The sequence below is a fragment of the Mastacembelus armatus genome, chromosome 9 (genome assembly GCF_900324485.2).
Source record: "Mastacembelus armatus chromosome 9, fMasArm1.2, whole genome shotgun sequence".
Lineage (NCBI taxonomy): Eukaryota > Metazoa > Chordata > Actinopteri > Synbranchiformes > Mastacembelidae > Mastacembelus > Mastacembelus armatus.
Window position 1 is genome coordinate 11,195,926 of NC_046641.1, and position 17,390 is coordinate 11,213,315.

Here is a 17,390-nt window from a genome sequence, read left to right on the forward strand (position 1 = left end):
CTCACACACTCACACTCACTCCTATGGGCAATTTAGAGTCACCAATCAACCTGACATACATGTTTTTGGACTGTGGGAGGAAACCAGAGTACCTGGAGGAAACCCACACAAGCACAGGGAGAACATGCAAACTCCACACAGAAAGGCCCCTTGAACCAGGAACCTTCTTGCTATGAGGCAACAGTGCTAACCACCAGGCCACACTGTGCTGCCCACATTTCTTATATTTTCCATGCAAATGTTGGAGACTGTAAAACAAATCTAGCACCTTTCATGTATATATTCAATTGCATAAATCGATAAGGGGAAAGTATGTCAAGAAATTAAAATTATTGTTCACAGTGTAACATATGTACATTATTGAGTCTCATTTTTTAATATCAGTAGATAAAAATTTAAAAAATGTAAAAAAAAAAAAAAAAAACTTTTACGATAACTGCCATACATTGTAATGGAAAATGATCCAATAAGACAAAGGTCTCCCTTTTTGACGTCTGTTGGTTTTCTGCGACCACAGTTTTAACAATGTGAACCTCTCTTAGACTTAATCACTTCATATTAACTTTTCACTCTAACTCTGTACATCACATGACTACAGTCTGTGAGGGGGAAGCAGTCGCTGCCTTAATGAGGCGCAGAAACAGCCTATAGAGGTTGATCTATCCATCAGCTGACGCAGCCACAATGCACAGTGTCTGCTATCACAGAGGAGGCGGATCAATAAAAGCCCAAACTGGAAAACACTATCACATGTGCCTCTACATTGTTGGATGCTCGCTGCCAGACTTTTAATGTTTTGAATTCTTATTAGCTGAACACAGAACATTTACAAATAGAGGGCATGGTGCAGCCCATGTAAGACTTAAGTACCGATCTGTCATGTGTGGTGCTGCTCTCATCCGGTTGCTGCGGTCCTAATGCCCAATTATAGTGGTCTGATCCGGGCCTATTGAAAATGACGAACAGTTTGTCGTTTGAAGTTAAATGTAAAAATATACCTATGGCATGTACATTGCGTATATTTTAGATACAAAATTTTCTATTTGAAGTTGCGAGGCTGTGAATAAGTAGGCCTCTGTGTTTTACTCTGCGGGCACAGGCATATTTGAAGACACCTTCTCACCCAGAGTTTTAGCGTGACCTCTACTGCAGTTGAAAATACTTGGGAGCGGAGGTTGAATCCATTGATTTTTGACGATGTGACCCATTTCTGTAGAGAAACGGTGACCATTTGAAACGACCAACTCCTTCATTTTGTGCACAACCATCGTAAGAAGGGCCTATGTGCTCCTCGTCGCTTGATTTCCGACTCGGGGTGCTCAGTGTTGTCGGGGTAGAGTCCGTTTCAGCTGCACTGCATCAACATGGTGAGTGTGACAGTAAGCACCTGAACGCATCGGCTGCTCCTGTTTACACCGACACAGCTTCTAACACCAGGGATTTTGTGGTGTGGACGCTCACTGCGACGTTTATGTTTCCACCGTGATTGCAGCGCCGTGCTAGCGTTAGCCGAGAGCAGCTGCTCGATGCCGGGTGTAGCTGTTTAGTTAGCATTAGCTAGCAGTGGACGCTAAGTGCAGGCTGCTGATGTTCATGGTACCTAACTGTTTTGAAGTGGTGTCCATTCACATGCAGTGTTTGTGAGTGCTGCCATCGGATAGGCCTGCAGGGTAGAGGTTGCACATAAGTTTACGGCGTATATACCAGTACCAAAGCTGCAAACTTAGCATTTAGCATGTGAGGATATCTGTCGGGAGAGGTCAAGGTGTGTTTACCTGACGTCACCCGAGTTTGACCTCCGGATGCCCTTAGAACAGGGGTGTCCAATGAGGGCCAGTGTCCTGCTTGTTTTCTAGCTAACCTCGCTCTGTCCACTGCTAATTACCTGTATCAGGTATGTTCAGCCAATCAGCAGCTGAGGGTGGGGGGTGGACGGGTTGCAGGACAGTGGCCCTGGAGGTCTAGACACCCCTGCCTCAGAGGAGCTGTGAAGTTAATTTATTGCAATGGCTCAGTGAGTGTGATGTAGATGCAATGTACCTGTAGAGCACTCATACAGTTACATCTACTTTTATGTGTTGTGATTTTGTTAAACATGTCAGGAACATGAACGTCTGAGGGAAACCGTTAACTGCAAGCTGCAATATGTGCATGTTTGTGTGCCTGCAAGTGAAAAATAGCAGGTTTGATTGCATCTATTATAATGTCATTAATAATAATTAATAATTATTAATGTTATTATAAGTGTTAGTTTTTCTTATCCAATGTTCCCACTATTGTTTATCTGGAACTAAAGGTACATTTCACCCATTTCACCAACATGACAAACATCCTGTATGTCATCTAGTGTCTTACTACAATATGAATAATAGGCTCATTTTTGCTATACAGTGTGACTCATCTCTTATACAGTATGGCTCATCTGCAGTACTTCTGCAGTATTTCTGATGATTGAACATAGCCACTAGTACCCAAGATGAATGAGACTGGTAAAGCTTTGGGTCACTCAGGGGTTTCACTGCTTCAAAGTTAGTTCCATGAGCAAAATGTTTGTGAGGTGTTTGGGCTTTTATAGATGGTGGTTATCACTACAACACTCACCCTTCACTCCCTACAGATTTCATTTGGTTGTTGTGTGGAGGAGGACAAGCAGACAGGGCAAGATAAGAGGGTCCATGCTGGCTCAATTTCCCTCAGGCCTGCGGTCCTTGCAGGTCTCCCACAGAGAATGGTCAGCAGCCACCAAGCTAAGGCTGTGTGCTTTTGACCTATATAGCATGACCATTACTCACATGGAGAAATGTCTGGAGTCAGAAGGCTTGTGTTTGGTCACGCATCATATCTTATTGAGTATAATTGCCAAATTTGTGGCTCCCTCTCCCCAGAAGAGGTATTGATTTTAGCTTTTGGAGCTTACCTCATGCTGGATGGCACTGAGGATCCCCATAGCAAATTCAGAATCTAGGTCTAGTGTACAGGTCTGGACTCATCATCTCTCCCTTCTTGACATAGTAGACTTCCTCTTTTTACACCTACTCCGGTCTGTCATAGATTTAACCATCATTCCAAGATACATTTGCTAGTATTATGTGCAGTATTGTTCTTTTGATGGATGTTTGCTTTTTATATAGTGTGTGGGTTTAGGCTATCAGCTATAAGAGTTTCAACCAAAACCTCAGTCTATTGTAAAATGTTCAAATAAAGGGGTGTCATTGGGAATATGACTATTTCTTTGGGCAGTTTTGGAATAGGTCTAATATAAGAATGAGCTGAAAGTCTAAGTAAAGATGCTGAAGGCTTGTTTTTTTTTTTTTTTAATTAATTTAAGCAAAACACTCACCAGAAGCAGAGGCTGGTGAGCTGGGGCACCATTTTAATAAGGGTTAGTTGCTCTAAGGAGAAACAATTGTGTGGGTCAGTAAGAAAGCATAGACAAAAAAATACCTCCAACTAAAGGACACAGACTACGTTTCACGATAGCTAGGATACCTAAAGCACCCACTAGATGATTTACTGACCCAAACAACACGTTTTCAGAATGTGCGTATCAGCGGAGTTGGTATTTTCCTTTTTGAAAAGATGAAGTCTTGTATTAATTTTCCATGCTATGTAAATCACATGACTCTTCAAATTGCCATCATGATGCACATTATACATTGCAAAAATAACCATCCAAATTGCCCTTTTAGGGTAATTAGACTTTATTGAGTCGAGTTACGTCAGGGCAGGGTTTTGTCTAGCCTAATATTATTGATGGGAAATGTGTTGAGTAAACAACGGGATTTATTTCTGTATATTCTTGTGATTTGTTGTGTAAGAGTAGATTAAACGGTGCATATCTATATGTTTTCTTAAATGTAAGACTTGTGGATGAGAGAAAAATATTCAATTGGGGATTAGTTGGCTAATTGGTTCTTTTGCTCAAGTGTGTGCAGGACAAATACCAGTGCCTAAGAGATAGGGCAAGATCAGACCTTACCCTACAGTGAATGGATAAAAGCGCAGTATGGTGGAAACGATTGTGGCCTCTTAAGCCTAAGTGAATATTGATCTAAGTGTGCCGGGGTGATATTGAGCTGGCTGGCAGAATCACAGACACAGATGATGCAGACAGTTTGTAGTTTATTGAACTCTGTATTTACACCATTAAAGCTGCTCATGTTACAGTACTCGATTAGCTAAGAAATAAATGTGATAATTAAACGTATTAATAGCTGAAGAGTTTAAAGTAGGAATTATTATATTTGTTGTATCAAGTTATATATATATATAGCAGTTCTTTGTCATTTTTACTTTGGATAGATCAAACTGGAAAATAACCACATCTGAATACTCTTTTTTTTTTTTTTTTTGGTAATACAGTAAATTAAAAACCTACAAATATATCAAGTTCTGTCTTGAAACAGTCCTACAACGTCCCACACTGCCAACAATAGCTTAACTGAACCAAGGGACAACTATGTTGACAAAAACAGGTAAAAATATAGAAGCTAAAATTACTTCAACCCAGTATAAGGTAATCAGGTCTAATCATCACTGCAAATTGTTCACTTAAAGTTTACCCATCATGCAAGTTCTGCAGGTACTTAAACATGCCATGTAGTTTACATTGATGCCACATAAGGGCTGTTGGAGTAACCCGGTAGTCATATGAGTGAGTCAGTGTTGTCATTAAATCAAGATATGACACTCGGCAATGGATGTCAGAATGATAATATAGTACAAGTACTGAAAGACTGCTTTATAACAGAGCGGGTCTGTATTTGGTTCTATGTCGCCACTGGGGGCCCTTAAGTTAGAAACTGTCACGTTACACACATATTGGTTATTGAGAAAATAGCAAAGAAAATGAATTGCTTTGACAAAGCTGACACAGCTTAATTTATGTTTTTTGGTTTGACTGAGAAACCTTGACATATTTATCTCCTGGGTTCTACAGGGAGCACACCCTGTGGGTTTTGTTTATACAGAAATAAAGATCAGGCTTGTGCTCTGGGTCTTAATCAAGGTAGTAGAGACAAGGCATTTAACAATCTCTACAGTATTATTAACAAAGACAACATGCTGTCCTATGTTATGCTGTGTTATTGCATGACATAGTATTAATCCAGCACCAGATCTTAAAGAAACGGCTCTGCTCTTTTTCAGATTGAAAAGAGTTTACCTTCTTCTTCTCTAAACATGCTTAGCAAATGTCATGGCAATGAGCAGCTAGACTTTTGTTTGCAAGTAGAATCTTATAGAAGGCCAAAGGGCATGGTCACTACAGGTTTTATCCATTCTGGGAATGATGACTATAATATGTATAAATCTATATATGCCTGCACTTCATATGCATTATTGCTATATGGCATGTATAATTACTATTTAAACTGAATTTAAAACTCCATCATCTTTCCACAGGGTGTGATCGGTGTGCAGCTGGTGGTTACCATGGTAATGGCCAGTGTAATTCAAAAAATCATACCTCATTATTCTTTTGCAAGATGGCTACTCTGCAGCGGCAGGTAATGTCGAATACTGTTCATGATGTTTTACAAAGTTACTGCAGTTTCATTTTCTTCAGTTTTCCTGTCTTTGGAGAAGTTTGTTTCAAAAAGAGCCCAGAACAATGGGGATCAAAATGTTTACTCAAATGTTTCAAAGGTTGTGGATGGAATAAGAAGAAAAAGAATCATACAGCAAAAACCAAAGGGTATCCAAATATTAGGATAACCCAAGACGCATGAGAAGTACCCGCCTCATTTCCTCTAATTAGTGCCACATATGTTTTTCGGTAAACAGCTGCTTGGAGCATATTTAATAATTAATTCTTTATTTTCTTTTTGGGGCACTGTTGAAACATTTTTCTAAAACTTTTGCCCTAAGCAGGAGGCCTGGGGTGTCCCTCCAGAATAATTTATAATTAACTTTCCATAATAAATAAATGTACAAGGGGAAAACCAGGCTGTCCTCTTTCTGTCGTCCTCAGAGTGCTTTTCAAGATGCTCTGACATGAGGGATTCTAAACAAAGTAAAGAAGGGTGCCTGAAATGTTCTTCTTCAAAAGCACTCTCTTAAGTTGGCTCTTATTTCAAGCTCAGTCCTTAACGATGGATAACCTTGCTCCTTAAACCTTCTCACTTTTTAGATATGAATCACAGTTGCTGATGTAAAGTAAAACTTGGAAGCATCTGTTTTGTGTGTATGTGTGGTGTTTGGGAGTTAATCATGAAGCTCTTACAAACTGAGTCATGTTCAAGGAATGGAGTTCACGTCGATGCTTCCAGGAGCATTTTCCACTGAGATGTGTTGTATTATTGCTTTAAATAATGATAGAAAGGCAATTTTAAGCTTTTAATGCTGAGTGAAGTCCTTATGGAAGTGAACAGAGAAGTGATTATACTAATTAGACTAATATGTCTTTGCGTTTTTCATACCGCTGCAACCCACTCACCAGCTTACTTTACACTTACCTATTCTTTCCATACTTCAGAATCAGCATGATACATTATTTCAATTCTGTAAGTCCCTGTAATTGCAAAGTAGAAAACTTCGGTTTGGGCTGTTACTTTCTTGTCCACAACTTTGAAATATATTGTCCTTTTTCTCACTGATTTTTCCTTTGTCCACGACTGAGCCCAATATCACATCTCACACTTCTTTTTTTTTTTTTTTTTTTTTTTGTTCACAGTCTTCGGTGGTATCAGCATCCTACGGAAGATGAGTTGAGGAGCTTAGCTGGGAAACAAAAAGGACAGAAGAGGAAAGAGAGGTAGGTTGGTGGCACATAGGTAAGGGTGGGGTAGTGGCACAGAGTGGGTATGAAAGGCACCTCTTTCATCAGGGAAGAGAGAAAAGATGAGAAGCAGGCGTTTGAGATGGATGGAGACCACAGGCATGTCGGCGAAGAGATGACGCTGATGTGTTTACGTGGCTCATTTAAGGCCTGTTTGAAGTAAGGAGACAGAAGTCTGTTTTTTGTTTTCTGCCTTTATTGCCCTTCATCTGGGCTCAGAGCTACTCAGCTTAGAAGTGGCCCTGTCTAATAGATGTGAGAAAAGTTGGTCCTGTTTTTTAGAGCCATTAGTATTTAGGCTGTTTTAGGAGATGACAGTTTAAAAGGATTGTATCCACTCTGAAATCAAAGTTTCTCAAACAGCATTATATCTTCAAAGTGGTCAGATGTCAAGCTTTGATTCTGAAAGATGATTTTCCTTCAAGACTGCTTTGCAATTTTAAAAACAAAAAATTGCTTTTCATTTTTTAGAACTGCAGGTGGAAGTTGAACCATATGTTGAACATGTGAATTTAGTGCGTTTCCTCTAGACTCTCCTTTTAACTGTGAATTCAAATTTCAGTCACAACTGAAAGCTAATCCTTTCTGTTCCACATGGTGTCCAGCTCCTAACTTCAGGAGGTTTTGCAGCACAGTCTTTTCTCTGACCCTGTATGAGGTGGGTCAAGGCTCTCTAGCACCACATGTTCAGTAATCCCTTGAAGAAAAAGATGGACCACTGTCCTTTTGCCAGCTCGTGCCATGCAGCTAAGTTCCCTTTGTTAAGCGTCTGACTCCCCCAGTGAGGGGTGAAGCTGAGCCCCTTTTCTCCTGTCAGGTGCCTCAGAGATGAAATCTGTCCAGGGCATGTTTGGCCCTAGAGTCTTACAGTGATATTGTCCTGTGTATCCAGCACACACACAAGGCTGAACAAACAAAGCCCAGAATTGAGGAGGCCCACCAGACCGTTCTTCAAGTCTAAAGAACAGCTCTCCATGCGCCTGCTGTTGGCGATTTAGCACTGCCCATGTATGGGCCCCCTCAACCATGAAAGATTCTAGTACTATGAGTAGTGATTTTAAAAAATAAATAAATAAAATAAGTAGACTCCTGCTAACTACTAAATTTTCCAGTATTTGTCACTGAAACATAACTTCTTTTCAGCTGTTTAAAAGGCAAGGTGAGAGAAAACACAAATATGTCTGCTAGAACACACCCCACTAAACTCCACGTATTGCTGTTTTTTCTACTTCGGTAAAATGGTCGAAGTTTCTGTTGCATTCTGGAGTTTCATGCTTTGTTTTCCTGACCCTGGTTATTTTTGCTGTTCTGTCCTCTTTGCCCTAGGAAATACAATGGTCACATAGACAATAAGCCGCTAACAGTTCCCAAGGACATAGACTTACAGCTGGAGACGAAATGCATCACAGAAGTCGACACATTAGGTATAAATCTGAGCTGAGAAATGTCTGGAAAAGGAAGTTTAATCCTCCAATCAGGGAGATCTACGATTCAAAATCTACAATTTTGATGTGGTCTTGAATATTTGGATTTAATTATGCTCTTTATCCTCCACAGCATTGCACTATTTCCCAGAGTTCCAGTGGCTGGTGGATTTCACAGTAGCAGCCACAGCGGTCTATCTGATAACAGAACTCTACTACAGTGTGGCTCAGCCCTCAGGAGAGATGAACATCAGTGTGGTCTGGTGCCTGCTAGTACTCGCATTTGTCATGTATCCTTATATCAGTCACTACTTCTTGGTTGTTGTTGTTGTTTGTTTGGTTTTTTTTTTTTCTTTAAATTGTTAACATGTTTATACTATGTCTGTGGGTGAGGTTTGAGGTTTCAGCTGAAGAAACCTGTTTTGATGGTTGTAGATTAACATCTCTTTGCCTATAAGAGAGACCAACCACAGGGATCAACCTTTGCAGTGCTCCTGTTTGGGCCGTTCAGATGGTTTGTCATTTCCTGGCAATGTCTCCGAGTTCGGAGGCCCAGTTTTCACAGCCCAGCAGACTGATATGCTGGGAAAAGGACAGACTGGGGAACAGATGAAATGGGACTATGGCAATGAGGGAATATACTGGCTCAGTAATTGTGTTAATGAGCAACTTGATTTCAGTTTTGCTGTTTCAACTCTGATGACATATTTAAGACTGTTTCCCTGGAGATCAGCTCCACTATTTCTGTTGACCTTTCTCTGATTACACTGGAGCAACATGCTCTTCAAGTATCTGTATGTAATCGTACCTCACTTTCTGCCATAGTTTGCTGAAATGTATAAATGTGACTGCATATCTTTTGGCCAGTTCCGTGGTACAATAATTGCAGCCCACTACACGATAGCGCAAACATGAGTGTTCCTCTTTTCAGCCTCATGCTGGCTCTGACCTGACTGGTGTTTATACAGCTGTCTTCACTACACTGAATATGGGTTAGAGGAAGAAAGAAGACTCTATCAGGTTGAATACCATTCTTGAAATGGACTGAAAGGAGTGAAAAATTGGCATGCTGTCACCTGAAATGTCACAGAAACGGAGAGTGTCATCTCCGTGGTGACCAGAGTTAGCTGGAAAAACATCTTCTGTCCTTAGCCTACCAAGCAGTGTCATGGGGGCAAAATAAAAGACTATTACTGAAACTGGTGCCAGAGACCCACATGTTGTGTACCCACACACACCACGCAGCAAGGTTTACGGGGTTGACGGTTCACACGGGATCTGTGAGTATGCACGAGCACACGCTTGTGCGAAAAAAAGGAAAATACTTTGTGCATTGAATTGCTGTGTGTGTATGCATTTTTTTTTTCCTAATAATGGCTGATTGCTCTGCCATTGCTTTTCCCTTGAACCTGTAAAAGCATTGAAATCTGCAAAGCAGTTGGATTTGCTTTCTATGCCATTGTGCTTCTGGGGATGTTTTCCTTGACTCTGTCCCTACAGTAAGACCCTTTTCTCTTTAACGGCCCACTACTTTAAGCTGGAGGAAGGAGGCGAGCGCTCACTCTGCATTACTTTTGCTTTCTTCTTTTTTGTCAAAGCCATGGCCATTCTCATCGTCACCGAAAGCTACCTGGAGTTTGGTCTGGAAACAGGTGAGTGTTTCTCTATGCTTTTCTCATAGCTGACCTTCTTACAAGCAACCAAATGATATTACCTGGAGCCTGAGTGAGTGAGTGAGTTGTCAAACATTTCTTATTCCTAGGTTTTGCAAACTTCTCTGACAGCGCTCTGCAGTTTCTGGTGCACCAGGGCTTAGAGTCCCAGTAAGTACAATATCAGTATTCTCATTGTATCATTTTTGTTTTCTCTGCATTCATGAATTCTTTATGACTTATGAAACTACAGTACTATCACACTGTGTTTTCTCTTTCACAGGGGCCCCATATCTAAACTCACCTTCAAGCTAATCCTGGCTCTGCTCTGCTCTCTGATTGGAGCGTTCCTAACTTTCCCTGGTCTACGATTGGCCCAGATGCACCTAGATGCGCTCAATCTGACCACAGCCAAATTAACACAGTGAGTCCAGAGCAGCAAATGTCTTCACTTTGGAGTTCACTCGTTATTTTTTTTTTTTTAATTGAATACATTTGATTTCTTTCTTATTCTTAATAATAAGGATGGCGAAACCGGAAAGTCAAATCCTTTGTTGAAACGTGACCTTTAAGGTCAATTCCTGGTCAGGAAAAAAAAAATCATGTGTGTTATCTTTTATTTGTTCCAGTTACATATTTTTAACCTCACAAATAACTTGACTATTATCCCATGTTAATAAATATAATAATATAATAATAATGTTGTTAAGGTAAATAAATATAGCTTATATTGGTCTCCTGTATCTCAGGTTCTAGGCTTATTTAATACATGATGTGCTTAAATTGGACACAAACACAGTACTCAAATATCAGACTGTCCTATCTTGGAGTACCATGAATCCAAGTATAGCACAGTTGTACTTGTCTCCAACTATTCAGAGTGTGTCAGCTACTAAGGAGCACCCTGTGAGTCAGACGAAGACTTCCTCAGTTGGGGCAGGTTTCTATTTCAGAACTCACTGGGTGGCATGTCTCTAACCATGATAGGGGTGCAGAGCAGGGAGCACATCGCATCCATATAATCCACTTTGGCATAACTGACTCTCCAAAATGGCCTCCTCTTCCACTCCCCCTCTTAACTGTCACAAGCTTACATTTTGAGACCCTGTCACTAGCAGGGATTATCTCCAAGCCCTTCAAAATCTGTGCCTTAGTTATTTTCTCACCACTCTTTGAGAAAGTTGGATTGATAATATGCACCTTATATCTCACAATGTTAACTTCACATTGAAATTATAAAGTTTCTCCTTAATGCACTGATTTATCGGTGGTTCTGAGATAATGTACAAGTTGTTGGATTTTTTTTAATCACCCATAGATTTTTTTTTTTTTTTTTTAGTGGATGCCTTCTCCTTCACCTCTCCTTTTCTGTAGGACTCTGCTTCATATCAACTTCCTGTCCCCTCTTATTATGGTCCTGCTGTGGGTGAAGCCAATTACCAAGGACTACATAATGAACCCCACTCTGGGAAAGGAGAGTGTGCCTTTGTAAGTTGAAATAATGATCTGGTTCTGACAATCCTTTAACTGTCTGATCCAGATGTACACTACATGCTAGTTCTGTTGCCAATAAGACACATTTCCCACTCATAAATATGATATGTTCTGCAGGCAGTAGCTGTGAATTAAAGCTAAAATATGTGTTGAAATTGTACAGAGAAGAGTTATTTCCATTGAAGCATTAAGAAAATTGCTTTAACCAGTGTGCAAATAAATTAATAAGCTTCCTATAGGTTAACTATTAAAGTTGCTAATTTAGATCTTTGAGCCTGGACAGTGATTTAAACGTAAAATAGTTTAGCACATGTGCGATTGTGCAAACATTTCATGAAAACAAAGATATGCTGAAAGTATATTAGAAGTGTACCAGTATCTTCGCACCTCTTTTTGATTGATCTGTACTTGGTAGGTAAGCCAGTTGGATGCCCTTGATATCTAGCAAGCTAATTACCTGCCATTCAAATGGGAGGGATGGGACAACATTGCCAAGCTGTGAAAATAAAAGTAATTGTGACTTTTATGCTGGAAAATGGATGTAAAGAATGCAACAGCAGTTATGAAAATGGAATTTACAACAGTTCAATGAGATAAGGAATGTATTCAGCTCACAGATGAAGTGACAACAATACGCACGTTGTCTGCTTGGGTTAAAATTTGACTGTAAACATATTTAGTCATACCTAAGGGAAAGCTCTTTATTCTATCTTTAACTGCTGTCATTTGTTAGCTGGTTATTCATTCTAAGATAACATCTTTCATTTGTTGTATAAGTTTGAATTCTGTCATGTGTCAGAGTTTTTTTTCTGCCGCTGACACTAACGCTGATACCATCAAGGTCAAACCTGATTAAGTCTGATTTCATGTTACAGTACCCCCTTTTCACCTTTTTATCTCTCAATTTCACCCTCTCTTACTTTTCCTTATGAGTTGTTTATGACTCTTTTGATCTTACTATCTTTCTTTTCTGTCTCATTGTCTCTGCCCACCATCCAAGCAATGGAGCAGATACATGATGTGTTGAGTTAGCGGGCCAGCAAAGGCATTATCCCTTTATCATCTTTCTCTTACCCTTGTCTTTCTATTAATATCAGGATGACTGAGCAGACGTATGATACGCTGCGGTTATGGGCCATCATACTGATGTGTATGCTCCGGCTCGCAATGATAAGACATCATTTGCAGGCCTACCTCAACCTGGCCCAGAAAGCTGTGAACCAGATGAAAAAGGAGGCGGGGAGGATAAGTACCGTTGACTTGCAGAAGATGGTACATAATAATTCCTTCATTCCTGAACTTGATTATACCCAATTACAGTTATGTTGTGATGTTAAAAAAAAAAAAAAAAAAAACTTTATCCATTTTAACACGTGGCATGTTGGCAGAAAATCAGAGAGGAGAATAAGCATCATGCGAGAGGCATGCACCCCACCTACTCAAAAGCTCTTCAGAAGTACTGGTCATCAACCTCTCCTATGATACTGTCAAGCTGTATACAGTTGCAATAGTTAAATTGGCAATTGAATCCAAATTAGTATGTGGCACTTATTTCCAGACTTGGTGAAAGAGTTGTAGTCTGCAACAGATTAATTTTTTTTTTTAAAAATGTCATTCGGTTATTCATGGTGACTGATCACTTTGAAGATATTTAAGATATTTAATCACGTTGGATTTCTGTTAAACTGTACACTTAATTACAATTTAATTTTAGAACTTAATTTATTGGCCAATAGGTGAGACCCATGTTTTATCACCACTCTAGATTATGTTAATGAATAAATTCTTTAAGATGAGTTTTGTTTGAAACATCCGAATCTTAGAAGGTGATTTATTAAAATTTGTCGTAGTCGATAGTAACGTAGTTATTCTTCTTTAATTTCACCAGGTTGCACGTGTTTTTTACTACTTGTGTGTAATCGCACTACAGTATGTGGCACCGCTGGTGATGCTGCTGCATACAACTTTGCTGCTAAAAACATTAGGTCAGTCACACACATCACGATTGTCCAGTTTAGAATATCTCTTTGCTTTCCTTTAGTTCCAGCTAATTTCTTCCTCTGCCTTTTTTTTGGTTTTAATTACAGGTGGACACTCCTGGTGGGTCTATCCTGAAGAAGACCTACCTTGTACCCATGAAATGAACTCTGACTTGGTAATGGGGGCAGAACCAATAGCAGCCTCAACACCAGTTTCAGTGGCAGAAACAGGAGCTCGGGCATCAGTAGCCCAGCTGTCAATGGCCCTGGGAGGCCTGCGGACTGTCTTCAGCCCCTTGCTTTTCCGTGGCCTCTTCTCCTTCTTTACTTGGTGGATTGCCGCCTGCCTCTTTTCCACCTCCCTCTTTGGCCTCTTTTACCATCAGTATCTCATGGCGGCATAGCATCGGCAACCCAGCACTGGCAGGCCGACCCGCACGGTACCTTATGTATGTGTCTTCAGCCTCATCAGAAAGGACTGAGTGGATGCAACAGAGGCCTATTGATGATTCTGGTCCACAACTCCTCCACCACTTCCTCCCTGCCTTTGAAACACCTGACTGACCATATCATCAGAGCTCCTGGTTCAACGTCCAGTGCTTCCTCCAGAGATGACTCTGAACTCTTGTTGTCGTTTTTACTACTTTGGTCACTACCTTTTACCTGAAGAGCAAAATTTATAAAACTTAACAGGACTGAAGTATAAATTAGAAGATTAATTAGTGTCAGTGTATTGGCATAATAAAGAGAAACGGATCCAGTTTGCTGTATAAGATTTTAATGATATTAGGTGAAAAAAAAATAATAATCTATAAATAATAATAATACTGTGACCCAGATGCTGATTGCAGTTAATCTTAAATGTTGAAATGTGGTGTGGCAATTCTGCTTAGTTCCAACAGGTTAAGTGGAGCTAATGGGGAGAGTTTTGTTTGTTTGTTTGTTTTAATATTTATTCACAACAGATCATACAGTGGCTTTGATCCATCAACATCTTCAGATTCAGTTCTTTTATTTTGAAAAGCCCTAAATGCAGCCTCTGTCTGTTTTTAATGTTAACTAAATCACTGGGTACATGATCTAACACTGAAGTTGTACAGGTTGATAATTGTCAACTATGGCAGAGTCATGTAACCAGCCATCTCCACTCAGTTGGCAGTTGATTAGACACACTGAGCTAAAACAAATACAGGCTAAGGCAACAATCCTGCAAAAAATCCTCCTTTCAGGAATGTTTTCTGTTTAAAATGTGTTTGAGGTGTTGAGGTGAATGATCATCGTGGAAGATGTAACTTGTAGTGCATTAGATAGACAGGTGTGTCTATTATTTTGTCCACCATCTTTTTAAATCAGTGAGGTTAGGCTAAGTAACAGAAATAAATCTGTCTTATATTAGACAGCATTAGTTTTCCTAATAAATTGCCACCTGACCGTATATTCCAGTCTCTATCACAGTCTGGCATCCTGTTTTATCATAACTTCCCTCTGACAGAATGTATAGAAGCTACATTTAGGGCATACAAATATTTAATCTGGAGATGTTCATGGAAGGGTTAGCACATGGGGTGGAGTGGTTTTCACTGTCGCCTCACAGTAAACAGGTTTTGAGTTCTGACCAGCGCTTTTCTGTGTTGGGTTTTGCGTGATCTCTTCATGTCTGTGTGGATTTTCTGTGGGCATGGTTCAAACACATACAGGATAGATTAATTGGTAACTCGAAATTGTTCATAGGTATGAGTAGGACTGGTTGTGTGTCAGTCCTGTGACAGACTGACGATTGGCTCCAGCCTCTCACCACCCATGATCCTCTACTGGATAAGCACTATAGCTTATGAATTTTTTTTGTCTTTTGATCAAAACTTTAAAATGTGTGTTTAAAAGAATATGGCCTGTTTTTCTCAAATGTCAAAATTCCATTTCCACGGCCCTTAAGGGTATCCAGAATAGTCTTAAAATTTGTGTGCCGTCTGTCTGTACGAGGGGGAGGTCGCGGCTGGTTAGGAAGTCCTGTTAGGTAACCAGGGTTAGAGGGTGGATAAGGGAAGAAGAGCTGTACCTGCAGAGCAGATGTCAAACTCATGGGGAGACATCTCATTGACTTGAAGCTGATGTATTAAAATGTGTCTAATAGAACTTGCCATTGAGGACAAAAGGTTTTTAAATGAGAGGCGCTCCAGTATGTGATGTTTAATTTGCAGTGTAACCTCCCTGGATTTAACTGAGCCATTTGTAGAAGCGATGAGAGAGTTTGAATCTTTTTTTTGAGCAGCAGTGATGATTCAAAGGGAGGACAGCACTATGGGCTCAGTCAGTGTTTGTGCTTGTGTCCGTGTGTCTGTCTACATCTATATGATCTCTGCTGTAAGTCGGCTGTAATCAGAAAGGGCATTGTGATCAAGAGAAGATGATGTCAACTACTGTTGATAAGCTACTGCCTTTATGTTCTGCTTTCCTTTTTTTGTACTTTTACCCATCCGTTGCTTTTAACTCCTTTGAGAACAATCTTGTATTTTTATTCTTTTTCTAATGGATCAAATTGTGGCTTTGTAAAAGGTTTTTGATTTTTAAAATGGTGCCAATTTCCAATGGCTGTAGATTTGATGCCCACTAGTGTTTAAAACTACATATGGACTACAACTCTGCAGCCTTACTTTTTTTTTTTTTTTTTTTTTTGTGAGGGAGGGGTGGAATTCATCTTGACTGAGAGGGAATCACTAGTTCTTCTTCACAACAGGACATGGTGTCCTTGTAATTCTTTGGCGGGTAAACGTATGCACAAGTAGTCATTGAGCTGCTGATGCACTGGGCCAGTTTGATTGTCCAGTCCATGCAGGAATGTAGGTACATGGTGCCAGATTATATTACAGATCGCACAGTCTTGTGGTTCTCTGGTATTTTACTTTGTCATTTTGTTTGTTTAATATATCATAGAGCTGAAGTAAATTCCAGCTCCAAAGACTTGTATAGAACACATTTTACAAGGTCAAGCGACATCATATCACATTTTTAAGCTCCTGATGTTGAAAGTCTTAGGTTCAGTTTGTCTCTTTTAAATGATGGGGGATATGCACATAATGAATGTATCAATCCTGCCTAATTTCTAGATTGTTTTCGTGAAAATGATTTGTATGGTCAGTTGATTTAAGACCCCCCACCCACTGCACTTCCTCAACTCTTTACTTGGCTACTACCATCTGTTAAATCTGTAAAACACAATCTAATCTGTCCTAATGACTATTTTTGATTTGATTTATCTTTGTTTTTTCTTTGTATTTATTACACATGTTGAGACCTGTAAACATTTCTAATTTTAACAGTAGAGACTGTATTTTGTCATGGGAGTGTATAATGACTTGAATCAGTTTTGAGGATGTGTTTGATGAATCAGTTATGAAATAACCCATTTTTTTTTCTTGTTTTTTTTTTTTTTTTTTTTTTAATGGTCTGATCCGTTCAGTTAAGAAGTAGCTGCTTTCAGAATTGATTGGCCTGTTGTGACATTGTTTCTTCTGTTTGTTACCACAGAAAGTGTTTATTATTCATTGTTGGGCTCACAAAGTAAATTACACACATTGTTGTTCTTTTGTGTATTTATTTCTGCTTTAGAATTTGTCTTAAATAAATTGTGCTCTTTACTATGTCCTTTTTACTTTGTCCTTATGCCCCAGTAGCTCACCGGCTTCGTATATGGCCTATAGAGCAAGCACAACAGGGAGGTGGGTTCATTTATGGAACTTCGAATGCAATTGGCACTTTAGGTACATATTTGTGAAATATTGGGACACTCGACACAAAGATCTATAAGCTTATGTTTTTAGTGTTGATAAAAGAGCTTATAATTTTGCAGCAGTAAGAAGCAGAAACATCTCAGATGGGTCACAATCATTTATTGCTGGCAGTTGTTCCCAAATGACCAAAGAGAGAAGCTGAGTGTGAATATTTAATACATCCTTATTCACTTTGATGAATTTCAAAGTCAATAAATTACCAGAATGACAGCAAGTCAGTATTCCTATTGAATTTTGATGTTACTCTGGCCCTAACAAGAATGACTGAGACCTTC

At 39.6% G+C, this 17,390-nt stretch overlaps 1 protein-coding gene across 3 annotated transcripts; it reads left to right on the plus strand.

The window, feature by feature from the left end:
* The first annotated feature begins 1,139 nt into the window (after positions 1-1,139).
* tmem161b (transmembrane protein 161B) lies at positions 1,140-16,962 on the plus strand. 3 transcript variants are annotated; one of them, XM_026321833.1, is made up of 12 exons: positions 1,140-1,367; positions 5,404-5,507; positions 6,674-6,754; positions 8,105-8,202; positions 8,336-8,492; positions 9,703-9,854; positions 9,965-10,025; positions 10,138-10,278; positions 11,229-11,342; positions 12,446-12,620; positions 13,237-13,333; positions 13,436-16,962. In XM_026321833.1, exons 1-12 carry the CDS (start codon positions 1,365-1,367, stop codon positions 13,729-13,731), a joined length of 1,479 nt encoding a protein of 492 aa, XP_026177618.1. In that variant the 5' UTR covers positions 1,140-1,364; the 3' UTR covers positions 13,732-16,962. The 3 variants fall into 3 exon arrangements, with proteins under 3 accessions (XP_026177618.1, XP_026177619.1, XP_026177620.1); XM_026321834.1 differs by lacking the exons at positions 1,140-1,367; positions 5,404-5,507 and having other exon boundaries at positions 7,384-8,202; XM_026321835.1 differs by lacking the exons at positions 1,140-1,367; positions 5,404-5,507; positions 6,674-6,754; positions 8,105-8,202; positions 8,336-8,492 and adding an exon at positions 9,634-9,701 and having other exon boundaries at positions 9,801-9,854.
* The last annotated feature ends 428 nt before the right edge of the window (positions 16,963-17,390 follow it).

Bases quoted from the DNA above. Each gene is read 5' to 3' on its own strand.
- tmem161b (XM_026321833.1), top strand. The intron at 6,755-8,104 runs GTAGGTTGGTGG...TCTTTGCCCTAG, and splicing joins GGACAGAAGAGGAAAGAGAG to GAAATACAATGGTCACATAG. The intron at 11,343-12,445 runs GTAAGTTGAAAT...TATTAATATCAG, and splicing joins GGAAAGGAGAGTGTGCCTTT to GATGACTGAGCAGACGTATG.